Below are 24,180 nucleotides of genomic sequence, written 5' to 3'. Positions count from 1 at the left end.
AGCGTGACTCATACCTGGGGCTTACACAGAAGCTGGGCCAAAGGTTTGGTCGAACACGTCAACAAGTAATGTGGAAGTCTCGTTTGGAGTCCCGTAAGCACTCTCCTGAAGAATCAGTGGCTAACCTAGCTGATAACCTGAAATGCATGACTCAGCGTTCATACCAAGACTCCGATAATCAGGCGCATGAGATGCTTGCGTTAAACCAGTTCTACAAATCGATCAACCCAGAACTTAAGTTTAAGTGTATCAGCGAGGGTTGCCAGTCTGTTACGCAGGCGGTTGCTCTAGTGGAGATGTACGAGAGCATCGTGGACGGCGGTGCTAGACGTGAAGCATCCCTTTATATGGTGGAAAATGTGCCGGAACAGCAAGTGAAAGTCGACAAGTCGAGTCAGCCGCTCGAGAAGGCGGTACAAGATCTACAAGAATGTGTGCGGAAGCTGATGATGGGTCAATCCACAAACAACAAGCCTCCATACATTAATGCAAGGTCTGGTCCCAGACTTTGCTATAACTGTCAGTCGCCACAACACATGATTCGTGACTGTCCCACGCGTCAGCGACCAGCCTACAATAGCAAGCGTACAGCAGGTTATCATGCACTACAGAGGACCAGGTATCAAACACCGCACCAGACATCATTTACGCAGCCGACAGTGGCAGGCCGTCAACCCAAAAGGGCCTCCGTTGATGGCACAAGAACAGACCCAGCAGCCATCAAGCAACTCCGCTATAACAGAAAACGAAAGCAACTATGACAATGGGTTTCATACGTCTTGTCAAATAGAGAATGTACAATTAAACCTTTTGGTTGACAGTGGGTCATCATGTACTTTACTTTCAAATAGGAAATTTAAATAAATTAATGACAATATTAGACCAAAACCTTTAGAAGCAAATTTTTCTATAAAGACGTTAAAGGGTCCAGCATTGTTATTCATGGGGTTGCAACCGTAAATATTAAACTTGGGGACGAGGAATATCAACAGAACGTTATAGTTTGTGACATTACACCCAGATGGTATTTTTGGTCAGGACTTTATGTTGAAATATGTTAAAAATATAGATTATGAAAAATACATGATACACACTAGGCATGACCAAATTCATTGCTGGGTGGGAAAAGAAACGTCAATGGAGTGCAGAGTCCTTGTAACAACAAAAGTTGATATCCCGACACAGAGCAGTATGTGGGTGTCCGTGAAAATCCCTAGCCAGGAGCACTTAGCACCAATTGCCCTAGTCGAACCATTTGCCCAAAATCAGCCTGTACAGCTCGTCTCTGGCGTAATTCAAACTGAAACAATCAACGATGTTAAAATAAATATCGTCAATTTCAGTGATGAAAATGTAACACTACATTCTAAAACAGTAATATGTACCTGCATATCAGTAACTGAAAACAAATCTGAAAACTATGAACACGGCTGCAACATAAAAAAGGACATAGTAGACAAACAAAATAATATATTACCAGATTTTCTTAGTGATTTACTTTTGAGAAGTTCTAATAATATAACACAAAATGAAAGTGAGAAAGTAAAGTCATTACTTATCCAATATCAAGATGTTTTTGTGAAAGACTCTTCAGATTTGGGACTCACATACGTGTTAGAGCACAAAATCAATCTGATAGAAGGTACCTAACCTGTTCGACAACCAGTCAGGCGGATTCCAGCAATCCGAAAGGAAATTGAAAGGGCCGAAATTCAACAAATGCTATCTGACGGGATCATAAAGCCATCTATAAGCCCATGGTGCAGTAACCTGGTCATTGTTAATAAAACGAAAGGGAAACCAAGGATCTGTGTTGATTACAGGAAGATCAATGAGGTGCTCAAGTGGGACTCCTACCTATTACCCAGAATAGACGAGTGCCTGGATGCGTTGTCTGGTAATTGCTTATTCAGTATCATGGACATGGCCCAAGGCTACTGGCAGATTGCCATAGCCAAAGTAAAAACAGTGAGATAAGCGCTTTTGCATCAAGTCTCGGCTTGTTTCAATTTGTACGGATGCCCTTTGGTATGTCCGTGGGACCCAGCACGTTTTGCCGGTTGATCGGAGAAGTGTTACGTGGCCTCCAATGGGTTGAATGTGTTGCATATATGGACGATACTACTGTACCAAGTCGGACAGTAACAGAAAATCTTACAAGCTTGAACATTCATTCCAGCGATTGAGGGCAGCAAAATTAAAGTTAAAACCATCCAAGTGTGTGTTCTTGCAGACCTCAGTTCATTCCTGGGCCATGTGGTGACAGCAGAAGGGGTTCACATTGACCCAGAAAAAGTAAAAGCTGTACAAGAGTGGCCTGTACCTAGTACAGTAAAACAAGTCCGTAGTTTTGTAGGACTGGCACCATACTACAAACGGTTTATAGAAGGTTTCAGTAAGATATGCAAACCCCTCTTTCAACTTTGTGAAAAGAACCGGAAGTTTCAATGGACAGAATTGTTCCAATCTTCATTCAAAATATTGAAAGATAAACTCACCTCGGCCCCTGTTTTTGCTTATCCTATAACTAGCCTGGCATACATATAGGACATCGATGCATCCCAAACATGCGTGGGAGGCGTGTTGTCACAGATCCATGAAGGCAAAGAAAGAGTTATCGCCTATATGAGCAAAACCATGAATCAACATGAGATTAAATATTGTACAATGAGGAAGGAATTGTTAGCTGTAGTAACGGCAGTCAAACACTGGAGACCGTATATCTTGGGTCACAAAGTTATGTTAAGGACCGATAACGCAGCAGTAAGCTGGATGAAGAGCCTCAAGAACCCTACTGGACAGGTAGCTCGGTGGCTAGAAGTGATAGTGTTTTGATATTGAGGTACAACACCGGCCAGGACGTCTCCACACTAACTGCGACGCCTTGTCTAGGATGCCCTGTAAAGTTTGTGCCCGACAAGAGCAACCTGAGCTCCATCCATGCAACAGCACAGACCCAAGTTGTATGGTTGTCGTTCAGGATCAAACCAAACAAGCATCGTGCAGCACAACTGATGATAACCAGACACCTTCTGCAGACTGGGAGCCGGATGTCCTTCGCCAAAGGCAGATTCAAGACCCTGATATAATGCCCATCCTCAGCAGTGTTGAGTCTGGTACAAAGCCAGAATGGGTTGAAATAGCGACAATATCCAGCAACAGGAAAACACTGTGGCGACAGTGGGACATGTTAAAGATTGTCTCTGTGGTCGTGTACCGTAAATTTTACGATGAGGAAGATAATGTCACCCTTCAAGTTATTGTATCAGAGGATCTACAAGAACAAGTAATGCACAACTATCACGATATACCTACAACCGCTCACCTGGGACTGGACAAATGCCTTTTCCGCATCCAGCAATGTTGCTACTGGCCAGCCATGAAGGAAAACCTTCAAAGGTACATCGATCAGTGCGATGTGTGTGCTGCCAGGAAACCAGCTCCTAAAGTCAGGGCTCCGTTAGGACAAAATCCAGTTTACCATCCAATGGAAAAAATATGTGTTGACATCACTGGACCACTGCCTGAAACAAGAGATAAATATATCCTTGTTATAAGTGACTGGTTTACTAAATGGGTGGAAGCAGTACCAATGAAAGACCAGACAGCAAAAACTGTAGCCATGGCATTAGTGGAAAATTTCATTGTGCGTTTTGGGATGCCTCTTTCGATTCTGTCAGACTGTGGGCCTTGTTTTGAATCTAAGATATTTGAAGAGCTCTGTTCTCTATTGGAATGACTAAACTAAGAACATCAATACGCAGACCCCAAGCAAAAGCAGTAGCAGAGCGTTTCAATATAGCTTTAAAATGTATGTTATCAAGCTATTGTGCAGAACACCATTATAATTGGGATTTATACCTATCACAAGTTTTAATGTCATACCGGTCATCACCTCATGCTGGCACCGGGGTCACACCAACCAAGATGGTTTTTGGAAGGGAGGTCCTGCTGCCCATGGCTGTTGTGATTGGTACGCCGGAAGAGGAAACTAGTTCTCCAGTCGAGGACACAGAGTCCTATGTGCAGAGCCTGAAGAGTAAAATCCAGTCTGCACATAATATTGCCAGAAACAACTTAAAAAAGGCTGTAGTATACCGAAAAGGGCATTATGATATAAAATCTGAATTTAGGAGGCTCGAGGCAGGACAGGCAGTATGTTTGTACGATCTCGCTAAACGTTCAAGAGTGGATACGAAACTAACACCCAAGTGGAATGGTCCATTTCTCATAGTACGCCGGATAGATGACCTCACCTACTTTGTCAAGAACGGAATATTAAAGAAACCCAAAGTTTACCACATTGACCACTTAATGAAATAAAGGGGCAACCACTTGCCGAAATGGTTTTTGGCAGTTCAAATATAACAAAATTAATATAAGGGTGGCCAGTTAAATTAAAAGAAGTCATTGTTTTTAGGTGTTAAATTTCTGTTGTCGACATTAGTTCAAATGTTTAACTTTAAACATTATAATACAGTAATTTGTGCAAATCATTAAGGAAAATGACTGTTGAAATGTGAATATTATTGTGTGTACACATTGTTTTAAAGAACGTATATTTAACAATAATTCTAATTTTACATGTTGTTTGGGGAATTTTAACATTTAAATGAATAGGAAAGGAAATTAGCTGTGGAATTGAGAGGAAATGAATGTACACATAAGTAATCGGAAGAAGTATGAAATAGGTACCAATGGCAAATTAGGATGGAATTATTTTATTTCATTAGGTTGGCCAACCGACTCTTTTCTCTAGTCTATATTGGATTAGCTACCCATAATGACTATGAGGCTTTTTAGTTCCTTGCTTGTAGTGAAGACGGCTATTGTGGTACTGGAAGCATTACTTCTGGATGTGTCCTATTCCATAATATGAAGGATTTCCGAGAAAAATAAATAAATAATAATAGATTTGAACAGTGATCACCAAGCAAAACTAGTGTGAATATGAAATGTACATTTATCTGAATGTAATAAATAAAATGCTAAAATCTCCAAACATTTATTTTGACATTGGAACATTAAAATGACATATGGATTAAATATAAAGAAATATTAATGGTATTGTAAATTGTACAGAACCAATGTTAGGAATACAACATTAGCAACATGTTTCTATATAATTTTGCAGATGTTACAGCAACTTTGCTGGATGTGTCCGGCTGCTCTCCCAACAAAGCGAGAACTGAAACTTCATTTAGGGACGGAGCACCAACGTTTAGATTTGGTTTGCCCATGGTGTGTAGAAGACACACCAACAACCATGTGTCGCCCATACGATCTTAAGCGACATGTCGGGCGATGGTACGACGGGATAGCAGATGGAATTAACCCGGATATATTCACGGAGGCCGGAGCCTTCTATTTGGCCCTTTTCACAAAAGACTATATTTAGGTCATCCGACCCTTAAAGTCCAACAACCCGGCTTTTATTGCAGCCAAGGAAGCCATCAAAGTGTGGAGGGCAACCTCGTAGCCTACAAAGCTTAAGATGACAGAGGACTGGGAAGCTGGGTGGAAATTAGCAGAGACAATAGTAACCGGGGAATCAAAAACACCCGACACCATGTCACCACTCCTGGGGTAGAAGCGTATAGCCCTACGAAGCCGACCATGCTCCCCACAGGAGGAAGAACCCTGTTCCTTTCCCAAAAATGGAGGAACCTAGTCATTTATATACTGCAACGCCCATCAAGGAACCGGTTTTGACAACGGAGTCAAAAATACCTGCGCGAGAAGAGGAGACATCGCTCCCAGAGACGCCTTTCCTAGAGGAAAGAACCAGGCCCATGCAGGAGAAGCAGACCCTACAGCAGAGGGCTCTCCAGCACGTGACATGGGGTTGCATGCCGCTGGTTCCTTCGGCTAGGCGGAACTGGGACCGCCTACCCGCCGTACGGTTACAAGGCCCAACGTATGCCTTCGACTGGCCACCAAAGGACTGGCGACTCATGAGTCTTAAAAAGAAGCTTGCTATGGCCAATCATATGGTCAACTTACTAGATTCAGTAGATGGGCTACCAGTCACGGATCCAGAAGAGATGATGGATAAATACAACTTCCTTGTGTTGCCTGGCCCCCTCCCACAGCCTAACACGAGCACAGAGAGACGTATGCGGATTGCAAATTATTGTCTTCTCTCTGACATGGCCAAAGGTCGAAATTCTAATCGACTGATCCTCCAGATGTTGGAGCAAACTTTTGGCCACAGTGACATGATGTATTTCTCTCTGTGTTAGAGGGAATGGAAATACTACTGTAATTAAAATATTAAAAGTAAACATTGAAGTCCGACCACAACAAAACAAGTACGTGTAACAACGACAATATAATTAAATTTACCCAACAATATCAGTACACTATGACATTAGACAATTGAGTTTCTTTTATTGTACAGGGGGGTGAATGTAACAAGTTAATTGTTACAGACTGACATTTATATCTACTGAGGATTATATTTCTTTGTTGTTTAGATACTCCATTTTCTATAACATGTACATATGGTAACTCTTGGTTGACGCGGTTGCATTTTTAATTGCTGTCAATCTACATTATTAGTACATGTTATTTCACCAATGATTTATTGGAGTACTATTAAAATGTGATTTCATTAATGTGGCAAATGTATTTATTTATATGCTATTGTTGAAGTTTTTGCTTAAATAAGTTATATAAGCATACGTTGGAAAAGGCCACCCTTTATTAATATAATATGTTGTTGTTTAAGCCTGATGGCTAAATAGGGTTGTTTTTGTAAATGCTTTTAATGCAGTTTTCTCATTTTTTATCAAACTCAACTTACTTGTCAATTGTGATTCGCATCCGCCATCTTGTTTGGAAGCTGTCACTGTTCATTTTGGAAAGTAGCGTTTGATATCATATTTTTGTCTATTAAAACCATATGTGGTGTCATTTAAGTCATTAAATATTGTTCTTTCCAAATATCAAGTGAACGCCACATTATAAATTGTAATTAATTGTAGTTTTGTATCAGAAGCTAAAGTTTCTCTGAAATATTTATTTTGAAACGCCAATGTCACTTTGTAACAATTGTTTTCATTGGTCCAGATTTTGTTACGTGTAACCCGATTAGCTGATACTGTCTATAAAAAGGCGAGCCTAAGAAGGCGGGGCAGCAACTGGAGCGTGCGCGTCGCGACCGAGGCGAGAGTCACCCGCAGAGGATCTTCTTAGAGGGAACGTCTGCGGGTGGCTCTGCGAATCCAGTTGAGTCCGCCACCCTCGAGCCGGACGTCTTACACATTGCTTGGATTGCTGTCTTCCCCAAGATGCAGCGGTCTCGTCAACCGCTGTTTATCGTCGGGAGTTCGTTGACCCGGTCCTGCCAGAGGTCCCGTCTGTAGAGGGACGGGGATAGTGGGACAGCGAGATCACCAGTGTGGAGGAAATACGGGGCGGACCTTGGGCTACTTTTACGCTCGGAGTAGTCACTAGAACATCTAGGGGTGGCCTTATAGAGGGACCCCGGGGCGGCGGTACTCAGTAAATTCAACGCACTGGGGAAACCGTCTCTGGGATGAAGACGACGGCCGGTGACAGCGAGAGTAGCCATAAAGGCAGAGCAGTGAGCTGCAGACCCTTGGCGGAGCTGCGTCCAAACAAGAATTTATCTTGAGGTTGTCAATCAGTGCACATTTAGGCCTCATTTGCCACCGTGCACTGGTCTATTTGGATCCAAATTATATCTTTGGCGAATACCCGGGAAGCCGGGGTAAATTTGACCTACTTTGGCTCAAAATTAATCTTTCTCCCCTGAAAGGTCACAGGGACATCCAGCTAAAATGACTCCGTAAAGGGGCGTGGGACCTGAAAATAAATTCTGAAGAACAACAACAGGCGGGGGCATTCAAATTTCCAACTCTGAATCGACAACATCATTAAGTCAAAATAAGATAAATAAAATATAATCTAAATAAATCGTAAATTTAAACTAAGTATATCCAAATTATAGCAACCTGAAATAAACTGTCAAAGGGTGAGCCTTATATGTTCCTTAATTATTACGTAATATTTACAAATGTTGTCAACTTGTTTTGCCTGATGATCGTTTTAAAGAAAGAAATAGAACGTTTTACTGAACCGTAATAAAAACTTCGTTTATCTATTCAAGGACACCAAAAAAATGCTACTCGCCATCCTGACGACTATTACAGTACATGCTGCTTCATGCATCAGTCTGCTAAAACGTAATATATATATATATATATATATATATATATATATATATATATATATATATATATATATATATATATATATATATATATATATATAACAAATAGACAGTTACATTTAATGTGAAAAATAAGTTCTGTCAATAAAAAATAATAATAAAACAAGACAATTGTCAAGCAATATGTAGCAATTAAGAATTTAGGATCTTAGATGTAAGATGATTTAGGAAGTTATATCTATTCAGCTTATAACCTGCTCTGAAAAATGCCAAATCTGTTGTTGTTCTTTTAAATGCGAGAATTTCTGTAAATTATTAATACCCGGTACATCACAAGTGTATTATGTTAATAAAATGTAAACAAAAACACACGCATGTTCGCAGTAAAAACGCGTTTAATATTATGTGGTGCGTTATACTGTTGGCTGTTAACTATTTATCTTTTTCTCTAGATTTGTTTTACAACAGATATTGCATATACAAATTATTTTATTAACATGATGGTTTAACCATACGTAGATGGGTGAACTCGTTCCAGATCTACATTAACCCATTTATGCCTACTTCTAGCGTCTAGAAAAAAAGGCCTTGGCAAACAGCGTAGACCCAGATGATACACCGCATGATGCGGCGTCTCATCAGGGTCTGCGCTGTTTGCTTAAAGGAATTTATGTAAGAAATATTCTTAACATAGAAATAAATATACTAGACATCCCTAATTTTCGAAATAAATTGATCCAATTTAGAAGGATGGGATAGTCCACTAGGCATAAATGGGTTAATGCTTGAGTAGGGTATCCTCATATCAACATGTGCAACTATAAAGATGAATAATATTACAATATATCATTTTCATTCACTTCAATGTATTAACCTCAATAAGCATTGAGAAAAATTTAACCGCGTGGATACTCATTACGGAGGAGGAAAAATGACCGACATAACTTAAGCACGTGCTTGTTCTGACCGACATCTGAATATAGTCCCTTTTGTATCGTTTAAGAAATCGTTAACAATAGATCTACAGTTAGACAAAGAATAATGCGAATGTACAAAAAAATCAGTAGAAATAATCTAACAAACTTTTAAGTGCCGAGAAGGCAATCGAACGTTTTGACTATAGACCGATATGCCTTGTCACCCCTTGTAACTATTGTAAACAAATGGCGTCTACAAACTGTGAAACATAAATTTCGATAATATCCCGTGTTTTTTCCAACAGCTTTGACATATTTATACAACATGGGAGCAGGATCGAGTAACAACATAAAGACTATTAAAATTGACCAACATGATTCAGATTCCACCAAGTAAATATTTCAAATTCCAAAGCTGAAAGTTAAACATAAAATTCCTTTCGGATATTGCATCCGAAATACATGACACATTTGTTGCCGTTATATATTTTATAACCTCAATAAATAGTTAATAAATGTTTACCATTATACACTGCATAAAATAACTGTTAATTTATTTATCTTTTTTTAGGAATGACGATGGGTTTGGAATACAGAAATCTATTCTGGAACACAGTCAGGTAAGACCTGTTTTGATGATTTTTATTGCGACAATGTGGAGGAGAATAATCCTTCAATGTCTATTTATTAGTGCAGAAATGTTGCAAAAATGTTGAATACAAACAATTAGCACATTAAGTTTAAATAATTAAAAAAATGTATAGATGTTCCATTCCTACTGAATGTGCCATCACTTTTTAAACATAACCTCCTCTGTTTGGGTTATTTATATGCATCAACAACGTAAACGAATACCTTTTTTTTTACATTTTTAGTGAAATCCTGATAGACACTTTCCTTAAAATCTTTATTGGAAAACAACATCACAGACTCTCCTAATAAGATGAAACATGTTGTTTCAATTGTTCAGAAAACACATTAATCACAATACTAGTATTGATTTGCGTATTTGAAAGTGTTGGTATAAACAAGAAGAAAGAATAACTGCCCGTGCATAATCAATAATGCAAAATTTTAAATTGGAATTATTTGCAGAGCCTTTGTACCTTTTGGCATTTGAGGAGAGTTAAACAAGTGTTTATATCATATTTGTATCCAAAATATCTATAAACATGTAAACCTTTTGGTATCTGTCAAGGGTTTGATTTCTATGTTCAATTCAAGGGCATAGAAGACAATACAAAAGGATGTAAACCTTGAAGTTTGTATTTCATTTTGAATAGTTTTAGTGTTTCAACTGAGGGGAAGGGGGAGAGAAAATGGTATTTCCTCCCCTGTGAGGTTTCCAAAATAGCATCCCTGATTGATATGAGCTGTGCTCCTGGAAAATGGGGTTTAATGAATATGTGTAAAGCTTGGTCCCAGATAAGCCTGTGTAGTCTTCCTAGGCTAATTAGGCTGATCAGGGAAGATGCTTTCAGCTTAAACTGGATTTTCGCTTAGAAAAAACTTACCTTAAACTAAAAATGTTATCTCAAATTAGCCTGTGCAGACTGCACATGCATTAAGCTCCATTTTCCCAGAGCTAGGCTCATACTGATACATAATATCATGATAATGGAAAATGGAGACTTGTTCTGAGAAAACTGGGCTAAATGCATGTGCGTAAAGTGTCAACCCAGATTTAGCCTGTGCACTTTCCGCCTAAACTTGATTTGTTAAGGCGGGACTCTCTTGAAACTAAAAATACCATAAAAGCGGAAAGTGTCGTCCTTGATTAGCCTGTGCAGACTGCACAGGCTAATCTGGGAAGACACTTTACGCACATGCATTAAGCCTAGTTTTCTCAGAATGCGGTTCATATGTTCTTAGAGCCCTACAGCTAGTGTGCAGACTGCTTCTGTGGAACGACCCGATTCAGGGAAGTACAGTGCTAGACTCAGTAACAGAGGCGACATAGACTCGCTGACCAGGCAGCTGTGCGAGAGTGAGAGTGTGAGGCTCGATCTGGAGGACAGAATACAAGCCCTTGAGGAACAGCTGGCCGAGGCAAGGGCTGAGAATATTGCTCAAGAGGAACGGCCCTGTGATGAGACACTGCATGCCAAAGATCAGTTCATTGCCAAACTGGAGAAAGAAAAAACTGAGATACAGACTGAGTGTCAGAAAATGGTATGATTATGGAATGTGTGGCAAACATTGAGAATGATTTATTTTGGATTGTTATAATGTCACTTGTGTGAACAATATTTTGTCATTTTTAATGTTTGTTTTTTATTTGGTTTAAGAAAACTGTCTTATGTTTTCTATCATATGTGGTTTTGAACATAATTTTTCAGTTTTACACAGAAAAAGTCTAAATTGTTAGAACATAATTTTAAATGACATTCATTTGAAGATGTCATTAAATAATTATAGGTTTTTCTTCAGATACAGTTTAAATAATTTCACATACATTATATTTATCCATTTTAACCTAATGGTTAATTTTATCCACATTTTAGAAAGTGCGTCATCGGAAGAAACTTAAGCAGCTGAACACTCAAATGGCTGAATATAAGCAGGAGGTTAATTTCCAGATGATGGAACTTCAAGAAGAAATAGAAAAGCTAAAACAGAAAAACTCAGGTAACATTTTACAGTCATTTAAGTTATTTGTTGAATTGTTTAATATTAAAGCATCAAAACCATTTTTCTATATTCTTTTTTTTGGTTTAATTAACAAAATTTCTTACACCTAGAGGTTCATTTTTTTACACATTTATTAAGTACTGAGAACATTGTAAAGGAACTGATAGAAATGGGTATAAATTATATAATTTTATTTCCTCCTATTTGAAGAAAAAAGAGAATTATTACACGTCAGAACATACACATATAAAATAAAAATACTTTTTTATGTAGCAACGAAGCGATGTACATGTGATTTGTATAACATGTGTTAAAAAATGTATGATTTATGTTCAACTGATGTAGTGGATTGTAATAATTATTTATATGGAACTTAATTTTAACAACTTGCATATTTATTGTGACGGAGTGATGATCCCCTTTCAATTGAATAAAATTGTTGGTTGTTTCAGAAAAATTGCCAAAAAATGAGAAAGCACCAGCATATGCAAGCATTGGTGATGGTAAATCAAAGTCTGGTGTTGATTCGATGGCAAGCAGTGAGTCAAAGGCAGGCGGAGACAAGATGAAGCTGATACTAGAACTGTCAGAGCAAGTGGCGGACCAGCAAGACAAGATAGCAGCCCTGGAGAGTACTGTCAGGGCCAGGGACACCACCATAGACGAGCTCAGGAAGAAAATGAAGAATAACTCGGACTACTTGAAGGCAATCAATAGTGCCAGAGACTCACCGCAACTGGAACAGACTGGTGGGAATAGAAATAAAAATAACAACAGTGGTAAGCGGCTGTCGAAGCATTCCAGTTTCACTAGCACTCAAAGCAAATCACAGCATGTTTCTGATGCCGCAAAGATTGATGCTCTTTTCTCGTATGGAGAGGAGGAGAGTGATGAAGATGGTGGGAGTTTGAATAAACTGTCATCGCTGCTGAAAGGGGTGAAGTCATCTGCTAAGAAGCCCAACTCCAGTTTAGATTTGCCCCATGACACGCTGGACAGCGACAGGCATGCTTCCATTGGTGGCTCTACGCCAGGAGATGAACAAGACGCAAGCAATGGCAGGGACTCTGGGCTTGGGTCAGCTGGGAAGCGAGATGAACAACTGTTGAATGGAAAGCGGATCACGGCTCTATCGGACTGGAGGGATCATGTTCCCTCGTTTGAATCTGGTTCTGGTCTGTCAGACTCTGATATGGAGCCTCTATACCATTCAGCAGGCAAAATATCCAGTGCTCCAGCGAAAATGCGTAATATTGAGGGGAAAAAATTGAAAAAGAAATCCAACAGTTTGCGGAATAGATCAAAGGCAATTGGTGAGGTGGCAGATAAACCTCCTCGTCCAAGTATGGCTTTCATGAAACCAGTCCACGAGGAAGACTTTGGTTTACCTTCGGTAGGAAGATCTCCTGTTTCAAAACAAATCAGCCCCATTGAAGTATCATAGCTTTCTAATTCATACAATTAATGTGCATAATATTTTCTTTATTTATGCATGAATATGATTCATTTTGCTGAAATGGATGATCAGCAACGCAAGTGCATTATATTCCCTGCCAGTATTAAATGACATTATAAAGGTAGATTGTTTTGTTTTAGTTTTGTAAATTTTTATTAATTGTTAAAATAGCTGTTTTTATTGTTAACATTCTTTAAGTTTTTAAGATAACCAAGTACACCCCAGATCATATGTATCATGACAAGGTATTAAGTCTTGTAAAACGCATATTAGTTTAGGTATTCTTAAGTCAGGACCCCGTTGGGAGTTTAGCTCCATATTCAACAATTTAATGTCTATATCCCGTTAAATTTAAAGTTGTTTTGCCAGTATACATTTTACTCTGGAGGATTGAGAAATGCATGTTGTTTAACAATGTTCAGATGTAAACAAAATATGTTTGTAATTTTTTTAGAATTAACTTGATCAAATTCATTAATTCTATTATTGTTTCATACAGAATGTTTTTTAATCAATAAAGATTGCAAAAACAAAATAAAACTTTTATTTTATTTTATATCTTGGTTTTCATTGTGGCAATATGATAAAAAATGTTAACTTGGCTACAAAAATAATTTAAGAATTCCCTTTTGAACTTTGAGAACACTGGTAATCATTTTGAGAAAAGTAGTCTACAATTTTTTATGATTTTTTTTTTTTATCACCATACCAAAAAGTCTTCCAGTAACAATGAATAAGTGGATTAAAATGTGTGTGAGTCTAGAAAGCAAATGAGGTTGGAGTGCTGGCACACACTCTGGGTCCTCACATACTGCAGCGTCAGGCAAATATGGTCCTCATAAATAGGAAATAACACATTGTTTTTTGAATTTTTCACATTCTAGTTCACCATGCTACTTAGATAAGTCCAAGGGATTCCATTCAGTGTTCAATTCATGTTTTGTTAGTTTCCAAGACTTAAATAAGTTGAATAAATGTGAAGAATTGATATATAAATCAAATATTAAATGATGGAATTTAAAAATTAAGTTGTCATTTTTAATGAAAAAAATAGACATGAGCATTTAATTATTTTGGAATTCACTACAAGTGTAGCTGGTTTGCAAATACATGTAGAAGATATTATAACCACTATGATACACAATTTTTATTGTATGAGAAAAAGATGTTCTTGTAATATTGGTGCAAAGGTTGGATTATAAAAAATGTTTACCTTGTGACAATCATTTTTCATCTAGTATTAGCTTGGCAGTCAATTTTCTTTTTTAAGAATACCCAGGACTTTGGGTATTTTTAATAAATAAATAATTAATGTGTTGGTATATTGCATTGTTTTCTGTTTCAAAATATTTACAATTGTGACATATGTCTGACATTGTTAAATGCTCTTGTTTGTTTTTACTGATATTAAAGTGTTATATATTAAAGTGTTTGTTTATTGTGTTGTTTAATAATAATATCTTTGTGTAGTTGTGTTTGTTTGAGGTATTGTCAAAAATTATTGAAAGGAGCAATACTCTTATAAAGTTGCACATGCTGAATGTGAATACATTAGGGGCATCAACTGTTTTTATCATTCATATAGACTTTTAATAAAATAGCAAATCTTGTGACTTTTTTTGAGAATCTATAACTAATATAATTTGCATTTGGTGTTTTGGTACACTAATACTAAGTTAGAAAAGTTTACTGGCAGGACCATTTATATTCCTATCTTCAAATTTTATAAAATGTACCTGTAAATATTATAAAACATAAATTTTCCATAATTATGTTAAATTTATTCAGTCATTTAGATGGGCTTAAAAAATTTGGCCGAATAAATTAACATATATATTCATGGTGAATGACATTCACTCAGTAATTTGGCTCATCTTTAAATATTATTATTTAAATATTGGATTCAACAATTTTAATGGAAGTGTTTGTAGGGGCATAAAATCTTGAAAAAGATAACCTGAAATGTTATCTTCAATATAAATGGACCTATTGAAATCTAAGCGATTTAATTGTTTGATAGTCAGCAAAATTGTCAAGAGCCATTCTGACCTTGAAGTATCTTAAGTTTAAAAGACCATTTCTAAAACCTCTCGTTTCAAATATTGTATGAAATTAACATTATGATATGAATTGCGAAGAAGTTTAATTGATGTGCACTAACATTTAAGATAAGTTAATTTATGTTAATCAATTCATGTCCTTTCACTTATCCTTTATTATAGAAACATCTAGATAATGCCTCAATGTTATTTTGTTGTAATCCAGTATACCTTTCATTCTTTGTAAGATCTTTGAGAAGATAGAGACTATTTACAAAGGTTTTCATCAAATCACCTAAAATGATGTTAATGCACTGCACTTTGGGAAAACAGGGTTTAATGCCTGTGTGTAAATGGTCATTCCAGATTCGCCTGTGCAGTCCCTTGTTTTTTTTTGTTTTGCTAAGTAGAGACCTCCTTTAATAAACGAAAAAAAACAACATTAAAGCTAAAAGTGTCATCCCGATTTCCTTTGTGGAATGCACAGGCTTATCTGGGACAATACTGCATTGCATATTAAGCTCTCCTTTCCTAGAGCGAGACTCAAATGTTTGTTGGTGCATGGTATGTTGTCACCATACTGGACAGACAGGCTTCATTTCCAACCCTTAGTTACTGATGAGCAGCAAACAGCATAAACCTGAACAGACTGTGAGTTACTCGCAGGTTGTTCTGGTTTTATGCTGGTTGCAAAAGCCATTTTCACTTTGTTTCTTATGGTGGAAAGGGTTTAACATTAATTTAAAGTGGCACTGACAAGTTTTCATTGACATAGATTTAATGTGGCTTGCTATGAAGACTCCTTCAAACATTTTGTGTCCATTGATACATTTTTTTACATTAACTTTTATCATTGAGCACATTAAAAACAACAATAGTGTTGAAACAAGGGACAAAATTGTCACAAAACCAGGTTTTCAGAAAAATATATTTATAAATAAAGCTTTGTCACAGACCTGACGTATGCCCCCACATGCTGCATTGACACAGAATATTTTGCATACTGTCTTCACAAAACAAGAGAACTAATTTATGGTGATTTTTAAGCATTATTATGCCATTATCATTTATAGCCATTTTTACCTTTGAACTCTTGAATTCTTTCGCATGACATGCTGTCCAATGACTGTGAACAGAATTAATGTACAGAGTCATTTTAAAATCTCACAATGAATGACATAGTTATGGCCCGGACTAGCTCATTTATGGCAATTTTTTACTTTTGAACTCCAAGTGTGACCTTGACCTTGGAGATATTGTCGTAATTCTTTTGCATGACACACCGTCCAATTATTGTGAACAAATGTAGTAATTTTAAAATCTCACAATGAATGACATAGTTATGGCCAGACAAGCTCATTTATGGCCATTTTTTAACTCGAAGTGTGATGTTGACCTTTCAGATATTGACGTAATTCTTTCGCGCGACACACCATCCAATGATGGTGAACGAATGTGCCAAATGATTTTAAAATCTCACAATGAATGACATAGTTATGGCCCAGACAAGCTCATTTACGGCCATTTTTTACCTTTGAACTCAATGTGTGACCTTGACCTTCGAGATATCGACGTTATTCTTTCGAGCGACACACCGACCAATGATTGAGAACAAATGTGCAAAATGATTTTACAATCTCACATTGAATGACATAGTTATGGCCCGGACAAGCTCATTTATGGCAACTTTTGACCTTTGAACTCAAAGTGTGACCTTTACCTTGGAAATATCGACGCAATTCTTTCGCGACACACCGTCCAATGATGGTGAACAAATGTGCCGAATGATTTTAAAATCTCACAATGAATGACATATTTATGACCCGGACAAGCTCATTTATTGTCATTTTTGACCTTTGAACTCAAAGTGTGACCTTGACCTTGGAGATATCGACGCAATTCTTTCGCACACCGTCCAATGATGGTAAACAAATGTGCCAAATGATTTTAAAATCTCACAATGAACAACAAAGTTATGGCCTGGACAAGCTTGTTCCGCCTGCCCGCCAGCCCACCCGCCCGCCCACTGACATTTGCCAATCTAATAACCATTTTTATGTCCCCCTCTATAGTAGTGGGGGACATATTGTTTTTGCCCTGTCTGTTGGTTGGTTGGTTGGTTTGCGCCAACTTTAACATTTGCAATAACTTTTGCAATATTGAAGATAGCAACTTGATATTTGGCATGCATGTGTATCTCATGGAGCTGCACATTTTGAGTGGTGAAATGTCAAGGTCAAGGTCATCCTTCAAGGTCAAAGGTCAAATATATGGGTCAAAATCGCTCATTTAATGTACACTTTTGCAGTATTTCAATATTCAAGATAGCAACTTGATATTCGGCATGCATGTGTATCTCATGGAGCTGCACATTTTGAGTGGTGAAAGGTCAAATTCAAGGTCATCCTTTAAGGTCAGAGGTCAAAATTATGTGTACAAAATAGCTCATTTTATGAGTACTTTTGCAATATTGAAGATAGCAACTTGATATTTGGCATGCATGTGTATCTCATGGAGCTGCACATTTTGAGTGGTGAAAGGTCAAGGTCATCCTTCAAGGTCAGAGGTCAAATATATGTGGCCCAAATCGCTTATTTTATGAATACTTTTGCAATATTGAAGATTGCAACTTGATATTTGGCATGCATGTGTATCTCATGGAGCTGCACATTTTGAGTGGTGCAGGGTCAAGGTCATCCTTCAAGGTCAAACGTCATATAGGGGGACATTGTGTTCACAAACACATCTTGTTTTCCTTCGGAAAACCTGGTTAAAAATGATATCTGTATTTAAAATAGCTAGACATCAAAATGTTTTTTTAACATGGTGGCCAGGTTTTCTCAGCAGCATAAGTTCAGAACACATTATATATATTTTTTAGTAAAATAGCTAAAATCTAAAATACAGACATGATTTTAAATCATTTTCAATATGGCAGGTGTGATTAAACACACACATAATAGGTTTATAAATTAATCTGAATTGATAGAGAAAAGCCTATTCTTGTTCAACTAATTACATTGTTACATTTATCATTTGCATACTGGGAAATTTGTTGACTCCTAAAATGTAGTCGGCTGAATTTCTAAAATTAGCATTTTCTTTGAATTTTTTCAAAGAATACCATCAGAATAGCAAACAGTTTGGATCCTGATGTGACGCCACGTTCTGTGGCGTCTCATCTGGATCCAAACTGTTTGCAAAGGCCTTCAAAATTCGGTTCCAGCACTGAAAGAGTTCCTTCAATCAGGGCAGGTCTCATAAACAACAACATACTAGTACAGAAGAAATGATTTTATTCAACAATTTGTGAGCAATAATTATTAATTTAACTGATAAACTGATTCCAAATAATTAGGTTAAACTCTTTCATCTTACTGAGCTGATGACTTTTATTGATCTGGTTAATTACCGGTATGCTTTGATGTTTCAACTTTTTTGGTATTAGATTGAAATAACTCTGTTGTCATTTTAAATACGAGATGAAAATATTTCAACAAAAAGATTACCTGTTCAGTGTAAATAAAACTATTTATTTTGTGTAACAAAAAGAGAGTTTATTGTTGCAAACAAAAGATCTGACTGGTGTCACTCTTTGTTTAAATTTCAGTTATGTTAAACAATAAAAATTTATAAACATCTAATAATTTCAAACTATGTTCAAAAATCATATTAATCTTTGATTGTCAAAATGTAAATACAGAAAATATATATAAGTATCACAGATTTTTGGACAAAGTAAATGCATATAATTGCAGGACGGAATGCATAGCATAAAATTTAGATACAAAAAAAGCACAGATGTAATCACAGTTGACAATAGAAATAAAAATACCTAAATTTCAGACCTGATAAGGGATATTGTTAAAATATTGCCTTATAATAATTGTGTACCAAAAGAAAAATGGACGGAACATTTCAACAAACATAAACGTTTATGAACCTTTCAAAGTTTGTTAGCATATTTTGTTTACCCTTTAAAAAAAGTTATCACAGCTATGTATACATACTAATCTAGAATAGAAATCTTTAATAAAAAACAGCCACAGGAAAAGCAATTGAGTAAATAAAAGCAATTACATATGTGAAGAGTTAGAAGAAAGAATGGATTCTTTTATTTTTTAGAATTATATATATTCTTATAGTTTGTACTTCCTTATAAAACAATTAAAACTACATTTCGAATGAAAAGAAGACTATATATGCTGTTCTTAGGTCTATTTCATTGTTCAACTTTTTTATTCATCACATCAATATTTAACTGATCTTCACCAATTTTGACAAAAAATTACCTTTAAACTCCAAGTTCAATTAGAAACACCGATAACACAAAACCACAATAATTAAATCAGATAATTCTTTAATATATTTTAAGTCTGTTCATTGGTTAATATTTACAGTCACAAGGTAGGAATGTTCAGTTTTTACTGAGTTTCATTTATTTTCTCCATGATCTTGGTTTTCTCCATCTCCAGCTTAGTAAGCTCAGCCCTCAACTGTGACAGCTTCTCATTGGTGGAGGTCACCAGATCTGTCCTTGGCCCTTCTGGCTGACCTTTCTTCCCTTTTGACCTTTCTGCCTGGCCTGATTTAGCAGGGACCTCTTCGTTGAGCTGCTGTATCTTGCTCTGTACCTCAACTATAGCTTTGCTCACCTCCGAGAAGTCGGCACACAAATCATCGTACTGGTCCTGGCTGGATTTCTGCAATAACAACCACGCAATCACAATAAACAAGAAACCGTCAGAGACGGGTGATGCTCCCCAAAGGTTTTTTTGTCACAATATTGCACTATATATTCAGATAAAAGGAAACGTCTTGAGGGCACAGTAGAAGGGGGGACAAGATTTTTTTAAATAAAATTTCAAAGGACCATAACTCTGTGAAAAATCATCCGACCAGAACCTGCTGATAATATGCACATCTCCTCTTGGTAGTGAAGCTTCCCATAAAGTTTCATTGAATTTCGGTCATTAGTTGCTGAGAAATAGCCCGGACAAGAATTGCACTATATGTACAGTAAATGGAAAATGTCAAAGGGCCATAACACTGTGAAAAATCATCCGATCGGAACCCGCTGATTATATGCACATCTACTCTTGGTAGTGAAGCTTCCCATAAAGTTTAATTGAATTACGGTCATTAGTTGCTGAGAAATAGCCCGGACAAGAATTGCACTATATGTACAGTTAATGGAAAATTTCAAAGGGCTATAACTCTGTAAAAAATCATCCGACCAGAACCCGCTGATTATATGCACATCTCCTCTTAGTAGTGAAGCTTCCCATAAAGTTTCATTGAATTCCGGTCATAAGTTGCTGAGAAATAGCCCGGACAAAAATTGTGCACGGACGGACGGACAGACGGACGGACAGACGAAGCAGTGACTATATGCTCCCCCCAAATTTTTTTTGGGGAGCATATAAATACCCAGAACTGTTTTCTACTTGATCTGTTGTTTACTTACAAAGTTGTAAATTGTCATGTTTTTGTGTTTTTTTCAACAATATACACGGAAACTGAAGACATATTGTCATACATGTAAATTGCATATAAGAACTGTAAGTATAAGCTTCCATAAAATAACAGATGTACACAAAACTGTTTTTTTTTTAAATGATTCATAAGGAATTCATCTCTGTTGTATACACAATTTTAGCATGAAATCTTCATCATAACCCTAAAATTAAAAAGTTTTTTTATTTTCAAAAATGTACAGAAGACCACACCAGTGCACATACAATTTCTGGCAGGGATTGCTCCTCTTTGTCGTCACTCTCAGCGTGGTTGGCGAATGTCTGCCAGAGGGCGTGGCCTGTCATGTTGGCCGTGACAAAACGAAGAGGCAACTTCCTGTTTATTGGGCACATACCTACAAAAGAACAAAACACTGTATTAAGTAATGTGTACTCAGATAGCGCTGTCTATGAAAAAAATGCCATAATTTTTAAGTCATATTAATTTCAACTTCTGATTCATAATATGGTAATGCTATTTTGATACAGTGGTGCAATCCATGGAGTGTCCACCTTGAGATTGAACCTTACTTGTAGGGAATTTGAATATCGTTCTCAAAACAAAACTGGTGAGGTACAGTTGAATGAGAATGTTTTGACCAGTAATTGACCTCAATAGTGTCTAAAAAACATCAGGCCTTTATGCTTATACTACATTAGAAATAAAATTAAACACTTTACTTAATATATTCAAGTTTAAAAGGCTTCATTTCCAACCCAAAGATACTGATGAGCAGCAAACAGCATAAAACCTGAACAGCCTGTGATTAATCACTGGCTGTTCTAGTTTCATGCTGGTTGCATTAAGCCATTTTATCTATGTGTCTGAGTGGGAAACTGTTAAAACACAATGTCTGCTCGTCCCTTACCAGGAGGTGAGTACTTGTTGCTAAGGGATACGAGTCCCTTGTCGACGTTGTGGCCGGTGCCCTGTGCCTTGGCCTGGTGGACTTTCTCCTCCATGCTTCCCAGCATCGTGTGCAGCTTGTTGGTCATCGAGAAACTCGAGTACTGACTCAGTCTGCATAAGGGAGGTAAGCGGGATAGGAATAAAGGGTTGCAGTCCGAGGTAATGTTGAAATTGTTTTAAAATTGTGTTGTTTTTTTCTCTCAATATCAGTACAATCAATAATTGATATGAATACAAATAAAGTTAAGTACTAGTAAATATGAAGTTCCAATATATATAAACCATTAATGGCGAATTCTATTAAGCTTTATGCGGTAAAATTGTATGCTGAAACAAACTAGGAATCATTAAAAAAAATATTGCTGCAAAATTGATTCAATTAAGATTATTTGGCTATTTGCACAAATATAAACATAACATTACATCATAACAATTTCAAAATGAATCTTGAAAATCACCTTTCTTTCAGTCTCTGAGCATTAAAGTGAACCCCTTCAGCTGTCGTCGAGGGCAACAGTTTCACATCGAGGAGATCATCCACCATCTTGATTTTCTCATCCTCTGTGTGGCACTGACCAAACATCTGCTGCAGCAACTTCACACCCGCGTCAATGCTTGGCTCGTTCTTGATTGTGCCAACGGTGGTGCGACGGAAACGGGCAAAGAAGAGGTCATCACAAACAACTGCTAGCGCACGGTGGTATTCCTTCAAGAAGTCAGGGTTGTGGTCGTTCCTCAGGTCACCTGGCAGGTGTGTAACAATTATTGATTACAATGTGAACAACCTAACCTTAATTCATTTCCACATAGAAAAGATAGAAAGCTGATTCAAAATGCTGTGAATAGCTTTACAACATAAAACATACCAGGTAAGGTATTTTAAAGTCAGTGCACCTATTTATTTATTTTTATAACAGTACAGTTCTTAAAACCAAATTAAATTTTGTTAACATTAAAGGATGACCGTGAAATTTAAGTATGTTAAATGGATACAACAGTTTTATTTTGAACTTTGACTTGTGATGTGATTTGATTAACTAAGTTGAAGAGCCAATTCTTGCAGCAATTAACACTGAGCCTGGGGAAACTGTGCCAAATGCATGTGCCTTAAGTGTTTTCACAGATACACCTGTGCAGTCTGCACAGGCTTATCAGGGACGACACTTTCCACATACAGTAAGACTGCAGTCTGCACAGGCTTATCAGGGACGACACTTTCCACATACAGTAAGACTGCAGTCTGCACAGGCTTATCAGGGACGACACTTTCCACATACAGTAAGACTGCAGTCTGCACAGGCTTATCAGGGACGACACTTTCCACATACAGTAAGACTGCAGTCTGCACAGGCTTATCAGGGACGACACTTTCCACATACAGTAAGACTGCAGTCTGCACAGGCTTATCAGGGACGACACTTTCCACATACAGTAAGACTGGATTTTTATTTAGAAAAGACTTTCTGTAAATGAAAAATTTCATAAAAGTGGAAAGTGTCAGCCCTGATTAGCCTGAGCGGACTGCATAGGCTTATCAGGGAGGACACTTTAAAGGCATTAAGCTAAGTTTTCCTAGAATAATGCTCTATTAGAAGTTCCATAATGTATGGAAGGTTTCTCACATACCAGACTTGATGTGAGCCAGGGTGTGAACCAGCACGACCACAAACTCTCCAACAGTGTCCAGTCTTGCAGAGCGCAGGTACAGGATACTGTTGTTGGCGTCGAAATAGAAGGAATTCCTGTACGCGTTGTTACGCAGTCTCTCGTTGGGCGGGATCTTGTCAGCCAACAGCAAGGTAACGGGTGCGTGCTGACAGTGTGTGGCCACTAGCTCGGTGACAAACACACCAAACTTGTACACGATGAACTTGCGGGCATCCAGCTTGTTGAGGTCAACAGGTTCCAGCTTGGAGTCGCTTGTCCATTCAATGTCCTTTGAGTCTTGGAATACTTGGCCTGAAAAAAGGTGCATTCAAAGTCACTCAAAAGCATGGGTAAAGATAAACATGTACAATCAAGAATATTGAGAATGATTTTCAACCTGTTTAAACAATAAAATGGTATAAAATGGTACTTAATTGAATTGTGCAAATCAGTTTTAAAAACGAAAGTGACTCAATTGAGAGAAAAACAGGTAAGTGAAGTTTTGTTAAAGCCACAATTTGTTTATCTATAATACCTAAACAAAACATTCTTGTGAATTTTGTGATGTTGTTAATAATTTCATTAGCATTTTAAAGCATTTTTTTCTGTCATAAAAGCAAGACTTATATTTACAAATAAGTTACTGCCATAACCTGATATTTTAAAGTATTTGCATACAAAGACTAAAACATCGCTGATAAAGAATTTGCTGATTTTAAAACGAGACTTAACAAGAGCTGTCACCATAGGATGACTTATGCCCCCTATAAACGCTCGATAGAAGTTATGAGCTTTTTTCGAAACCTAAACGCAGATTTCAAAACCTAAGCGCCGACCCTAAGTTCAAGGTCACAGGGGTCAAAATTT

General features: G+C 37.2%; 2 protein-coding genes across 2 annotated transcripts in view; one reads left to right on the top strand and one right to left on the bottom strand.

The window, feature by feature from the left end:
- The first annotated feature begins 9,337 nt into the window (after window positions 1-9,337).
- On the top strand, window positions 9,338-14,811 carry LOC127851359 (uncharacterized). Its single transcript, XM_052385089.1, has 5 exons — window positions 9,338-9,507; window positions 9,686-9,734; window positions 10,987-11,286; window positions 11,619-11,742; window positions 12,198-14,811. Exons 1-5 carry the CDS (start codon window positions 9,440-9,442, stop codon window positions 13,187-13,189), a joined length of 1,533 nt encoding a protein of 510 aa, XP_052241049.1. The 5' UTR covers window positions 9,338-9,439; the 3' UTR covers window positions 13,190-14,811.
- A 3,708-nt stretch (window positions 14,812-18,519) lies between these two features.
- The window catches only part of LOC127849960 (uncharacterized), a 57,208-nt gene continuing 51,547 nt past the window's right edge, over window positions 18,520-24,180 (bottom strand). Inside the window, exons 45-49 of the mRNA XM_052382700.1 lie at window positions 23,293-23,625; window positions 22,125-22,410; window positions 21,626-21,777; window positions 20,982-21,112; window positions 18,520-19,943 (exon numbers count right to left, since the gene is read on the bottom strand). Coding sequence (XP_052238660.1) covers window positions 19,665-19,943; window positions 20,982-21,112; window positions 21,626-21,777; window positions 22,125-22,410; window positions 23,293-23,625 — 1,181 coding nt within the window. The 3' untranslated portion in view covers window positions 18,520-19,664. The remainder of the gene's footprint in view (window positions 19,944-20,981; window positions 21,113-21,625; window positions 21,778-22,124; window positions 22,411-23,292; window positions 23,626-24,180) is intronic.

This window comes from Dreissena polymorpha, chromosome 11, assembly GCF_020536995.1.
Source record: "Dreissena polymorpha isolate Duluth1 chromosome 11, UMN_Dpol_1.0, whole genome shotgun sequence".
Lineage (NCBI taxonomy): Eukaryota > Metazoa > Mollusca > Bivalvia > Myida > Dreissenidae > Dreissena > Dreissena polymorpha.
The sequence above is the reverse complement of the archived record's forward strand: the minus strand, read 5'-3'. Positions and strand labels throughout refer to the sequence as shown.

What these genes read in the sequence shown, in the direction of transcription:
- LOC127851359 (XM_052385089.1), top strand. Translation starts at nt 9,440, where the DNA reads ATGGGAGCAGGATCGAGTAACAACATAAAGACTATTAAAATTGACCAA. An exon ending in AGACTGAGTGTCAGAAAATG is followed by an intron (nt 11,287 to 11,618) that starts GTATGATTATGG and finishes TCCACATTTTAG; the next exon opens with AAAGTGCGTCATCGGAAGAA. An exon ending in GCTAAAACAGAAAAACTCAG is followed by an intron (nt 11,743 to 12,197) that starts GTAACATTTTAC and finishes TGGTTGTTTCAG; the next exon opens with AAAAATTGCCAAAAAATGAG.